At 37.1% G+C, this 13,618-nt stretch overlaps 1 protein-coding gene across 3 annotated transcripts in view; it reads left to right on the plus strand.

Moving 5' to 3' along the window:
* The window catches only part of LOC129710720 (lysine-specific demethylase 2B-like), a 138,420-nt gene that overhangs the window by 78,421 nt on the left and 46,381 nt on the right, over nt 1-13,618 (plus strand). For all 3 annotated transcript variants that reach the window (XM_055657908.1, XM_055657910.1, XM_055657907.1), the window contains 2 exons: nt 1,975-2,013; nt 11,305-12,038. In XM_055657908.1, coding sequence (XP_055513883.1) covers nt 1,975-2,013; nt 11,305-12,038 — 773 coding nt within the window. The remainder of the gene's footprint in view (nt 1-1,974; nt 2,014-11,304; nt 12,039-13,618) is intronic.

The following is a 13,618-nucleotide window of genomic DNA, read 5'->3' on the forward strand; positions in this document are numbered from 1 at the left end:
AAAGTATAGGGAGATGTACTGTTTTAAATAAGGCCAGTCCCCAAATTGTATTTATATACACTTTGCTGCCTTTTTTTATTCTGCCTGTTCAATCCAGTATACTTTATTCTGCTGGCAGAAAGTAATGTATTTTTAGATGCTGTGGTGGCAGCCTATTTTAGGCTTGAGTATGTTTTTCATTAAACCTTGAATCACATTAATTTTATCTGATTGGTCAGTTGGACAGTATTAAACATTTTGCAATTTGAATGATGAAATGAAACCTAAGAGGGCAAAATGTGATTAAGAAAATAATGTTGAACTGCCACTGAAGGGATGAATTGAAAGCAAGGCGGTGTAAATCTCAAATACTCCATCTTGGAGCTGTGCCCTTTTTTATGCTGTTAAAACTGTTTTTAGAGTCATAGAACAATGCAGCATAGGAGGAAGTGCTTGCCAGGATTTTTACCATTGCTGTTTTGGAGTCAGTTGACTGGGCAATGTTCAAGGTCTCGGCAACGGACCTGAATGAATTTGCCTCAGTCGTTACAGACTTCATAAGGAAATGTGTGGAGGACTGTGTTCTTACACAAACTATCCGAGTGTTTCCTAACCAGAAGCCTTGCATGAACCAGGAGATGTGCATTCTTCTGAAGACCAAAAGCTTAGGTTTCCTATATTTCAAAACGGAGGATGTAAATATTCAGCAGCCAGGCAGCATTTGTGTGTGACAAGGGAAACAATTACCAATGCTTCTGGAACAATGACTTTCCATCAGGTCATCTTAATCTTTTTTAACAATGTCTTGATCTGCCTTATGTTCAATTCAAGGAGTGGCTTTAATCCAGTCACTCAGTCGAATAGATGAATGAAAACTCTGATATTGTCCTGAATTAAAGACTGGTAAATATATTCCATATACTATTATTGGTCATTCATAAACTGGTTGCATTAACTATGTATGGAAAATTAACAAAAGTAAATACATTTTTGAAGACTTTTCAGATTGCATATTTATGTCTCAATGTTTTTCCTACAGAGTAGTGTATGTAGAATAATCCCCTCAAACTGTAACTGTCATGATAATTCTAGCACTTTCTTATCCTTTATTTCCCTCTTTGTCTGTTTTTAAATAGTCATAACTTAGCTCTTCTCATCACCTTTAAAACCTTACGTACTAAAACATTTGCTACTTTTGTTGGGAAAGTAGTGCGAGTTCTAAAGCTTTGCCAGAGCCTGCTATCTCATCCATTGACATTCATTAATTTAGACCATAAAAAAATGTATCTACGGAGATATGAAATAATCGGAAAAGCTAATTTAATGATGGGTCTTTAGCCTGGAGAATCACAATGCAAGAGGTGAGAATTTTGTTGCAATTGTATAACATCCCATTTAAGCAGCAGATACTGAATGCCTCTGACCATACTATATGACGGAAAGAATGTTTTTGGAGGATATTCAGCAGGAATTTATTAGAATTATAATCTGAGTTGAATGGTTGAATCATGAGAGAATGCTGCATAACTAGAGCTACATTCCCAAGAACTGAAAAGGGTAATTAAATCAAAGCTTTCAAGATCGAAGTTTCAAGATGAGATTGGTAGAACTTTGGAACCAATGCCAGTGAATTCTGGGTTAGTTGTCAATTTTAAAGTTAAGCTAGAAAGGTTTTTATGAATGCATTCAGTTAAGCAAAGTTATTTCTTATGGAGCAAGGTCCCAGATTTTGCCTAATGGCAAAAACGTTAAAAGGGTGAAATGCTTTCTCTTAATGGTCCCAGATTCCTTTACTCGAGGACAAAAATGAAATTCATAATGCATCTGATTCAGACTTAACTCTCTGAAATTACAATCCATTATCTAATGTTTTTTAATTACTGATCTTTGACTAATAGTGTGGTGTGTCATTTATTTTGTACAAGAGATTATGTATGATGTAGCAAAGTGAAAAAGTTGTATGAAAAATTCTAACCATGATGTACTTTTTTTTAGCTGAGAGGAGGAAAAGATGACAAACTTCAAAAGAGAAAGGTAGGCAATGTTGGCTTTAGAAGAAAATATTATGTTGCTCGGTTTTATTGTCTCCAGTAAACTAATATGAACATCTTCGTGAAACAGTTCTATACGGCAGTAGTTAACAGGCATTAAACTGCTTTTAACCCGATTTTTTTTTCAATTTGAGAATACACAATTTTTAAGAATTTTGGATTATTATTTCAGTTTTATGGAAACCACAGTGGCAGGTTGCTGAACTAATTCCAGGTTGAACGACCTTTTGTGGCTGCTAGTCTTCTGAGTTCTGTGCATTAGTCACTCTTTTAATGCAGTTGAAATGTTTGGGTGTCAAATAATTTAATAATATCTATCAACATAATGATACATCCTGTTTTGTTTAGAATGTTCTTAAAATCCAAAGGCATGGAGCTTCAGGCCTTGAGTGCAGTGATTCGTTGTGATCAACCTCATTAGTTGCATTCATCTGATAACTTTGAATGCAAAATTGCATCTTCATCCTTGTGTTAGAGAGGATCATCTGAAAATATTTCTTCTTCCACTCCTGTAACTATTTATTGGAACTGTGTTACCAGGGTGCAATTTTTTTGAACAGCTAAGTAATAGCCAACTGTCTTATGTGCATTTGATCAGGTGCTAATGTGCAGAAAGGTGTTCATTTTGTTGGTGATACAGGAACAGGTCAGGTTTTTTTTGTTTGATGAACCTTAACACTAATGTCACGAGTTTTGGGTGTATTGTTTAATTGTGCTTATGCCCATTATGTCATAAATAATAGCCCTTATGCTATCCTGCTTGGGTTCATTTACCATTGCATAGGTTTGAAGTTAATTAGAATTAAGTGCAGTAATTATGGGTTGTGCAACCTTTTTGTTTAAGATCGTTTACCTAGGTTGCTGGAGTGATTTTTAGCTTCTGAAATGTTTTAAAAAAAAAAAAAAATAATGGGATATTTAGTGAATATACATGACATTGACTGTAAATTGAAATTTCAGAAGTTTAGTTTTACATAGAAACATAGAAAATAGGTGCAGGAGTAGGCCATTCGGCCCTTCGAGCCTGCACCGCCATTCAATATGATCATGGCTGATCATCCAACTCAGTATCCTGTCTTCTCTCCATACCCCCTGATCCATTTAGCCACAAGGGCCACATCTAACTCCCTCTTAAATATAGCCAATGAGCTGGCCTCAACTACTTTCTGTGGCAGAGAATTCCAGAGATTCACCACTCTCTGTGTGAAAAACGTTTTCCTCATCTCAGTCCTAAAAGATTTCCCCCTTATCCTTAAACTGTGACCCCTTGTTCTGGACTTCCCCAACATCGGGAACAATCTTCCTGCATCTAGCCTGTCCAACCCCTTAAGAAATTTGTAAGTTTCTATACGATCCCCCCTCAATCTTCTAAACTCTAGCGAGTACAAACCGAGTCTATCCAGTCTTTCTTCATATGAAAGTCCTGACATCCCAGGAATCAGTCTGGTGAACCTTCTCTGTACTCCCTCTATGGCAAGAATGTATTTCCTCAGATTAGGAGACCAAAACTGTACGCAATACACCAGGTGTGGTCTCACCAAGACCCTGTACAACTGCAGTAGAACCTCCCTGCTCCTATACTCAAATCCTTTTGCTATGAATGCTAACATGCCATTTGCCTTCTTCACTGCCTGCTGCACCTGCATGCCTACTTTTAATGACTGGTGTACCATGATACCCAGATCTCGTTGCATCTCCCCCTTTCCTAATCGGCCACAATTCACATAATAGTCTACTTTCCTGTTTTTGCCACCAAAGTGGATAATCTCACATTTATCCACATTATACTGCATCTGCCATGCATTTGCCCACTCACCCAGCCTATCCAAGTCACCTTGCAGCCTCCTAGCATCCTCCACACAGCTAACACTGCCCCCCAGCTTCGTGTCATCCGCAAATTTTGAGATGTTGCATTCAATTCCCTCGTCCAAATCATTAATATATATCGTAAATAGCTGGGGTCCCAGCACTGAGCCTTGCGGTACCCCACTAGTCACTGCCTGCCATTGTGAAAAGGACCCGTTTACTCCTACTCTTAGCTTCCTGTCTGCCAGCCAGTTCTCTATCCACATCAATATTGAACCCCCAATACCGTGTGCTTTAAGTTTGTATACTAATCTCTTATGTGGGACCTTGTCGAAAGCCTTCTGAAAGTCCAGATATAACACATCCACTGGTTCTCCCTTATCCACTCTACTAGTTACATCCTCGAAAAATTCTATAAGATTCGTCAGACATGATTTACCTTTCATAAAATCCATACTGACTTTGTCCAATGATTTCAACACTTTCCAAATGTGCTGCTATCCCATCTTTAATAACTGATTCTAGCAGTTTCCCCACTACCGACGTTAGACTAACTGGTCTGTAATTCCCCGTTTTCTCTCTCCCTCCCTTTTTAAAAAGTGGGGTTACATTAGCTACCCTCCAATCCTCAGGAACTACTCCAGAATCTAAAGAGTTTTGAAAACTTATCACTAATGCATCCACTATTTCTGGGGCTACTTCCTTAAGTACTCTGGGATGCTGCTTATCTGGCCCTGGGGATTTATCGGCCTTTAATCCATTCAATTTACCTAACACCACTTCCCGGCTAACCTGGATTTCACTCAGTTCCTCCATCTCATTTGACCCCCGGTCCCCTGCTATTTCCGGCAGATTATTTATGGCTTCCTTAGTGAAGACAGAACCAAAGTGTTTGAACTTAAACTCTTATGGTTTTTAGTGCAGATAAAAAGGTTAATCTAATCTTTGTAGGTAGATTCTTTAGAATATCCTTTCAGATCAGTGCCATGCTGGGATATTTTAACAATTTAGCAACTGATTTGTACCGTGCAAAATTGCAAAAGGTAAAATTTCTTAATCCACATACTAGTTGTCACCCTTGCAGAAGATGACAGAAAATAGTTTCTGATGTTAATTGTACCAAAAGTGGGTCACAATGTTCATAGGCAAACTACAAATACTTTTGGATTAATATAACCCAGAGGCATTGAACCTGTTTATAATAGTAGATTTGCAGGTCTCGGTATACTGTATGTAGCAATGTTGCAACATTTTGAGGTTTAAAAAATCAAGTCTGCAATTTATCTCATCAGATAAAGCATAAAAACAAGTTTAATTTGACACCTAATTCACTTTCATATCTTCAGTATTAAAAAAGTTATGGCCATTTTCATACTCGGAAATTAGCATCTTGTTCCCTATTGCTTTTCCATTGACTTCACAAAAGCTGCGATCGAGGACAGTCAAAAGTCCATAACTTTCTTAAAAATTAAGAGAACTGAAAGAAATTTTCAGTTATTGTAGATTGAAGCATTCTGAAACAAATATAAAACATCTTATTTGGATGACCTGAAATTAAAGCATATAATTAGTTAATTACCTAATTGTAGCTAATTACAAAACTGACCGTTGTGATGGAAATAATAATAAACACCCAGACTGCCTTGAAAATTCAAAAATGTGATATTCTCAAAAATGTGATATTCTCAAAAATGTGATATTCTCAAAAATGTGATATTCTCAAGATCAGAACTTTAATATTATTGTATAATATGCTGTAAGTCCGTAACTGATGGGTAAATAAATTACAATTTCTAGCAATTGACCAAGTCTTTATGGAGAAGATCGGTTGCTAGCTGGTACATTGGCATATCATAATCAGTAGCATCATCATACTCCTCAGATTGTAACCAATAAGCAATTCTGTACAATTTCTCAACTTTTCAATTTTGGTATTGTAAACTACAAGTTTTTGCTCTTCAAACCGCACATAACATGCCTTTCTGCCCACTACTTTCCCCATTAACCATGTCCTGTAGATTCCATTTCTTACGAATTTTTTAAATTTTTTATATAGCCTAAGTATCCAAATAACAAACTAATCCCATTCACACAAGAATTCACAATATAACATGATTTTTAATCTGTCATGAATTTATATCCCAGATGGAAGGAATTTAATGTTTAATTCCCATAAATTAATCTAGAAATATCCACCCAAAATATAATCAAATTATTGTTTTTTGCACAATACATGTGACTCAAACTGTTGTGAATATTTAGTTTAAAAATAATGATCATGGAGAGAGAGAGAATAACACAAAATATAGACAATTTAGATGGCTTATCTCCAAAAAAAAGGGCATTTTAATCATCTTGCTTCTGGAACGCAATCGATTGGAACGTTGCATTTGCGGTGAATTTGAACCCCATATTGGCAGGAAAAACACTGCTGGTTTGTATGGGGCCCAAATCACATTTTCGCAAGCCATCCCATGAAGCAAGATTATATGTAAAATAGACGACTTACACTTTGTTTCGTCCCGTTCTTGCGATCCGTCATATTGTAGGCATTGAGGGCGTTCAAGGCCACTTTTTTATTTTAATCCAAATATTAAATTGTGCAACGACTCTTTCTTAAATGTCATCCATTTATTTATTTATTTATTATTTTAAAACTAAAAAACGGGAGGCGGATGGATTTTTCTGCAGCACTTAGCAGCCCGAGGAAGTCCGCCTCCGATAGGCAGTATAAAACGGCATTTTAGTCCCACCGCGTCCCCCCCCCCCTCCCCTCAAAGGTGCCAAAGTCATGCACACGGCTTTGTCTTTTGGATGCCTATTGTAATGTACTTGCAGATGGACCCGGGACTATGCTGGGGAGTGTTAGTCTAAATGCCACAATTTCAACAGGACATTAGAAGCTTCTAAACAGGTCTTTCTACTTTATTCTTGTCTAACAGCAAGGCACTCCCAACATGTGAGAACACATTCTATGATGTGATTATGTTCTTATATTGCATTGCATATTTCCATTTTGCACAGAAATGTGTAGAAAGGAACTACAGATGCTAATGGAATGTTGGCCTTCATAACAAGAAGATTTCAGTATAGGAGTAGAGAGTTTCTTCTGCAGTTGTATAGGGCTCTGGTGAGACCACATCTGGAGTATTGTGTACAGTTTTGGTCTCCTAATTTGAGGAAGGACACCCTTGTGATTGAGGCAGTGCAGCGTAGGTTCACGAGATTGATCCCTGGAATGGCGGGACTGTCATATGAGGAAAGATTGAAAAGACTAGGCTTGTATTCACTGGAGTTTAGAAGGATGAGGGGGATCTTATAGACACATATAACATTATAAATGGACTGGACAAGCTAGATGCAGGTAAAATGTTCCCTATGTTGGGCGAATCCAGAACCAGGGGCCACAGTCTTAGAATAAAGGGGAGGTCATTTAAGACTGAGGTGAGAAAAAACATTTTCTCCCAGAGAGTTGTGAATTTATGAAATTCCCTGCCACAAAGGGCAGTGGAGGCCAAATCACTGGATGGATTTAAGAGAGAGTTAGATAGAGCTCTAGGGGCTAGTGGAGTCAAGGGATATGGGGAGAAGGCAGGCACGGGTTATTGATAGGGGACGATCAGCCGTGATCACAATGAATGGCGGTGCTGGCTCGAAGGGCTGAATGGCCTCCTCCTGTACATATTTTCTATGTTTCTATGCTGGTTTACACCAAAGGTAGACACAAAATCCTGGAGTAGCTCAGTGGGACAGGCAGCTGTCAGCAGTTACTCCAGCATTTTGCACAAAAATATACTATATCTCTGAACCTGTTGCTGTGAATTTCCTCAGTGTTGCTCTTGTTCACATGCATCTTTCAATAATGGCTGTCTGCTGTCTTCAGATATTGCTACCTTTCCTCCTAAATTAATTTTAGATGTTAGATTTTTCTATATAGCATTCACAAATGGGAGTGGTAACTAATTGTTATCAATTTGATAGAATCCAAGGAAGATGTTTATGGCTATTGAATCCAAGTGTCATTTTTCTAACTAGGACTGGACTGACTAAATTGTGAATATCGTAGAGGCTGTTATGTCATTGGGTGAGGCAGTTGTAATCGGTTTAAAAAAATATTTATTTTGCTGCATTAATGTTTATTAGTACTATTAATTGGGCAGGCAGATCATTACGATGGCATCTAATCAATCTATTAATCTGATTTTAATTCGGAGGACAATGGGTCATAAATTCTGTGCAAAATTAAATTTTATATCAGATAATGATGTTTTTGCAGGTGACACAAATGGTTGTTGGTAGTAGGGCCACAGAATGATATTGATCAGTTGGTAAATTTGGCGGAGCTCTAGCAGATGGAATTTAATCCCAAAAAGTGCAAATTAATGCTTATTTGCGAGGTCAACAAAGGGTAGGATATATAAGAATGATGGGGCCAAGGATTGAGGAATAGGTGCCTTTGGGGAAAAAGTCTGTGGATTTTAAAGAGGTCAGCACAGATAGATGAGATGAGTATAAGGGATGTTTGCCTCCATTATTTGGTATGAGAATATAAAAGCATAGAGGCCATGTACATCATGACAAAACATTTCTTTGACCACAAATGGGATATTGTGTCCAGTTCTGGTTGCCACAGTGGAGGCAGGACAATAGCTCTGAAGAAGGTGCAGATGGGATTTACCAAGGTATTGTCTGGGATGCAATGTTTCAGTCATGAGGAAGTATTGGATAGATTGGGTTAGTTGTCCTTGAAGCAGAGGAGGCTGAGGCACCTGATAGATGTATACAAAATTGAGGGACATAGATAGGGCAGTGAATTTGAAAATCTTGCCCATAGCAGAGATGTTTGAAACTAGAAGACATTGGTTTTCGGGTAAGGAGTAAGAGGTTTAAAAGTGATTTGAGGAATTATTTTTTTTTCAACCAGAGGATAGTTGGAAATTGGAATACAATGTCTATGTGGGTGGAGACGAGTACTTTCACAGAATGGATGTAGTATCTGGACAAGCATTTGGAAGGCGATGGACCAAGCGCTAGTAAATGAAATTAGTATGGATGCATACTTGGTCAGCAAGAACAGTGTAGGACATGGGGTCCTATTTCTTTGCTAAAATAACTTGAAAAATAATTTGCTTATTGCTATGACAACTATTCACTTTGTATATAATAATTATAAATTCTTCTCTATATTACTGTATACATTATTTTAATGTAGTGCATTATGTCCCTTATAAAATACTCTTAATTGCACCTAATATATAACAAAAACAAGTGTATCTTTTTTATATTTTAGCATAATCTAAGAGCAACCAATGTAATCATAAAATGAAATCTTGCATTTTCTGCATTCGATATCTGACTAATTTCTTGAAAATGTTAAAATATTTGAAATTATCTATAGGCCATATTATTGCCTTGCCCTTGTTCCATGCCCTTCTATTCTGTGATAAATTTAAAATGTGACTGCTGCATCACAAATGCTGTCCATTGCTTTGTTTGCATTGTTTTGTATTTTCTATTACATTTTTGTTAGCACACAGTACTTCATTTGCAAAAAAATCTAACTTTAAGCAATGCCCCCCCCCCCCCTCACATAGCTCACATGTTGAACTATTGGTTGGAATTTCAATTTAATATGAATCCCTGCATTCATGCACTAACAATCTCAACCATTCAACTTTACAGGTATGGTATATGAAATGCTTTTTGTGCTGTCATCATTGTTGAACATGTGATTACTAATTTCAATGTGACCTGATCTGATCTTCAAACATCAATTTGCTGAAGACTAAATAATTGTTTTATTTGAAGTTGAGATGCGTATTAACAAAGACATCTCTTAAGCCCCTTGAATGGAAATTTTAAAATTGACACGGAGCCTAAAATGTCACAACTGAGCCACCATTATCTTTTAAGTTTGCTCCTCTGAAACAGTAATTCAACCACCTCTCCATGCTGAGCAAATGTTGGTGTATATTTTTGTTTTATTGCAGATTCCCTTAATCAGCAGCTTTTTTTCTTAACAAAGTATTACCATCACTTATACTTTGGTTAATGTTTCACTTTCTTCCATTGAGTTAAATTTTTATTAATGCAATCACACTTTTAAATGTGAAGCAAAGCATGTTGTCTCTTAAGCTTTCAATATACTCATACTGGTCCTTGGTATCAGAAATATTGGCTGGTATTGTTGAATGGAATCTCAATCACTAGCTCAGGACACTAATACAACAATGTCTCAATTAGATTCTACATGATTATCCCATCAACTTGATATAAAATGCTTTAAATTATTTTCCAAATCTCTTATCACATTTCCAGCAGCTTCCATCCAATTCCAAGCCTGAATTCTAAACATTATCTGTTTTTATCACATTATATTTAATTAGTAAAAACCATATCATTTTGTACAAAGCAACAGTAACAGAGAGCAAGGTTAATATTTTAGTGGTCAATATATAGGTGCAGGAGTAGGCCATTCGGCCTTTCGAGCCAGCACCGCCATTCAATGTGATCATGGCTGATCATCCCCAATCAGTACCCCGTTCCTGCCTTCTCCCCATATCCCCTGACTCCACTATCTTTAAGAGCCCTATCTCGCTCTCTCTTGAAAGTATCCAGAGAACCGGCCTCCACCGCCCTCCAAGGCAGAGAATTCCACAGACTCACAACTATCTGTGTGAAAAAGTGTTTCCTCGGCTCTGTTCTAAATGGCTTACCCCTTATTCTTAAAACTTACCCCTTATTCTTATTTTCATCATAATTAGACATGCTTACATTAAAAATATAATGAGACATTGAAAGAGAGCAAAAAACACTTTATTCATTTCTGTGTTCCTTGTCAAGAGGGCTCTTTTGAAGATTCTTTTGAATGCTTCAGGTGGCTCCAGTGATATTCGAGATTAATATCAAAACAAATTTTCTAGTCCTATATGTGCAGTATTAATGATCACTGCGTTCTGGTTAAGCCGGTACTTCAGGTTAGATGATAACAATTGCATGGTTTGCTGGTCGGTATTCCTTCTTCAGCAGGTGCAACCAACATTGTTGATTGTAATGTGGCCACTGTATTTAGCATATAAAATTTAAGTGAGCAATTTTGAGGTACATTATAATCGTAGGCATTTTAATTACAACAGAAATAAGATAAAAATGGATGCACTGGGTTTGGTTCCCAAGTTGATTGACATTTGTCAAACTGTACTTTGGCAGGAATTTCATATATACATCGAAAAATATGTTTTTTTAAATCATTGCAAATTCTGTTGATGCAAACCTGAAAATTGTAATCATTAGTCAGAAAGGGGGGGGGGGTTTACATTCTCAATTTATTGTGCTGAAAAGAAAAAATAATTGGAAGTTTTTATCTTCTCATTTTGAATATTGTCAATTTTTATTTGATTATGAAGTTCAGAATTTGAATGTATATTTTGTTTTACTTAACTATTTAAATTTGATTTTTGTTCCATAGAAAAGGAAAGTAACTCCAGACTCGGAAGAATCTAATAAAGTAAACCACCTTGAAAGGTCAGAGCATGCAGATAGGATAGAACGGATACGTCAAATGATGAAACGTGTCAACAGAAATGAAGCTACCAGCTCCAGCTCCAGCTCAGATTCTGACTCCGATTCTAGCTCTGGTTCGGAATCCAGTCTACAGAGATCCGAAGGAAGCAGTGGGGAATCTAGTCCGAGGTCCATTGCAAAGACAGATAGCCAAAGGTCAAAGCTCAGAAGATTTTCCAATGACATTTTTAGTGAAGAGGATGACGAGGAAGAAGAAGATGAAGATGAAGAGAATGCAAGGAATACAAAATCTAATTTGCTTTCCTTGGCTTCAAAAGTTGGTGAAAATAACTATTATTCCTTAAGGGGAGAAAATATTCAAAAAAACTCTTTCAGGACAGTGGAGGTTTCATTAAAGAAGAAAAATGGACCATCCAGTCAGCTTTGTCACAAGGTTCTTGGAAATATATCTCGTCCACGGATACTAAGCAAACTTCCAGTGCAGTCTCCTCCCAAGCCATTTCAAATGGAGAGACATGTGGTTCGTCCTCCACCTCATAGCCCTGAACCTGATTCTTTACCACTTACCAGTGGATCAGAACATGTGGTGCAAAGAGAGGTGTGGCTGGCAATATTCAGTTACCTGAGCCATAGGGACCTATGCATCTGTATGAGAGTATGCAAGACGTGGAATAAGTGGTAAGTGTCAAAACTGAGAAATGTACTGTAATTTGTGATCTACCTTCGACCAATGATAATTTCGGCAGTCACACTGGGTAGCAAGGTAATGAAGTGTGGCTACCTGGGTTATGGTCTGATCTCTTGTACTGTCTGTGTGGAGTTTACATGTTCTCTCGGGCTATTTGGGTTTCTCCTGGGTGCTTCAGTTTCCTGTTGCATCCCAATGCTGTGCTGGATGTTCAATTAATTAGCTATTGTAAATTGCCTCTATGGTGGGAGGATCAGGGGAAGTTAATGGGCAAGTGCAAATTGCAGATTATGGAATATTCAATCTCAACAGACTCACTGGGCCAAATGGATGACTTCTGTGTTTTGAGAAAATATGAAATCATTTTGTGTTAAATACTGGTGACAATACTGTTGAAGTATGAATGGATAACTCAACACTTAGAAGCTATAGTTGCTGATTTAACTTTGAATTATGTGGTGTTCTGAAGTTTAATGTAGGGAATTTGCAAGAATATTATGTGAACATTTGTTATTGCAAATGTAGAAGCTTTAACAAGAGGCAAATGTGAATTTACTTAGATTGAACCATTTGAATTATCCAAAAATTGTCAGTTATATTTTTGCTCAAGCCTATATAGGCTAAGAATTTATGGCTTATAAAATAGAAAATGCTGTCACTATAATTTTTTTAAATATTTGTTGTAATAATTTATATATTTATAGCTTGCATTCAAAAATTAATGCTGCCATTTTGATAAACTGACAATTGAAATTAGGTTGGAGAATAAGAGGGTGCAGATGCTGTTTGGAGCTAAAAACAAACTGAAGGAGGATTTTAGCAGGTATGGGGGTATCTGTGGAGATAATGAATGGTTGAAGTTTCAGGTCAAGATCTTACATCATGATTGCACGTGTGCAGAGGAAATGGCTAGTGTAAAGTGGTGAGGGGGAATGACGAGGTGTGATGGATAGTGACATTGAGGGAGAGAGGAAAAATAAGAGGAACCAAATGGCAGAGGGATTAGTGGGTTGAAATAATGGTTTGCAACACTAAAACCACACCTGTACCTGACAATTGGATAATTACAGTTAGCCCAATATTCACCACTATCTTAATGTCTCGCTATTAATCCCACATCTACTATTAATTTCTCAATGAGATCAGGTTTAAATATAAATGCTGTTATAATATAATGATCAACATCAAGTGTAAGGCTTTCTTGCTGTGTGAGATTCATGTGAGAACCAATTACCACCCCTGTTATGGGTCAGCTTTAAATTTTCACGATGGTTAGTAAGTGGTTGGTGATTAAGATCTATTGTAATAGTTTATTAAATCAATGAATTCACTGTTAATGTGAACTTTCATCAGAACTGGCTAATTTTAATACACTGAAGAAACAGTTTCTGGAAATTGTTCAATTTGATGTTGAGTTCAGAGCTGTAGCATTCCCAGCTGAAAGGTGATATGCTGTAGTTTAAGCTTACACTGGGGTTTGGCAAAACAGTGTAAGAGGCCAAAGACAGATGTCAGAATTGGAATGGGATAGAGAAAGTGGCAAGTAACTGGAAGCTCTCTGTCACCATTA

The sequence above is a fragment of the Leucoraja erinacea genome, chromosome 28 (genome assembly GCF_028641065.1).
Source record: "Leucoraja erinacea ecotype New England chromosome 28, Leri_hhj_1, whole genome shotgun sequence".
NCBI classification, from domain to species: Eukaryota; Metazoa; Chordata; class Chondrichthyes; order Rajiformes; family Rajidae; genus Leucoraja; species Leucoraja erinaceus.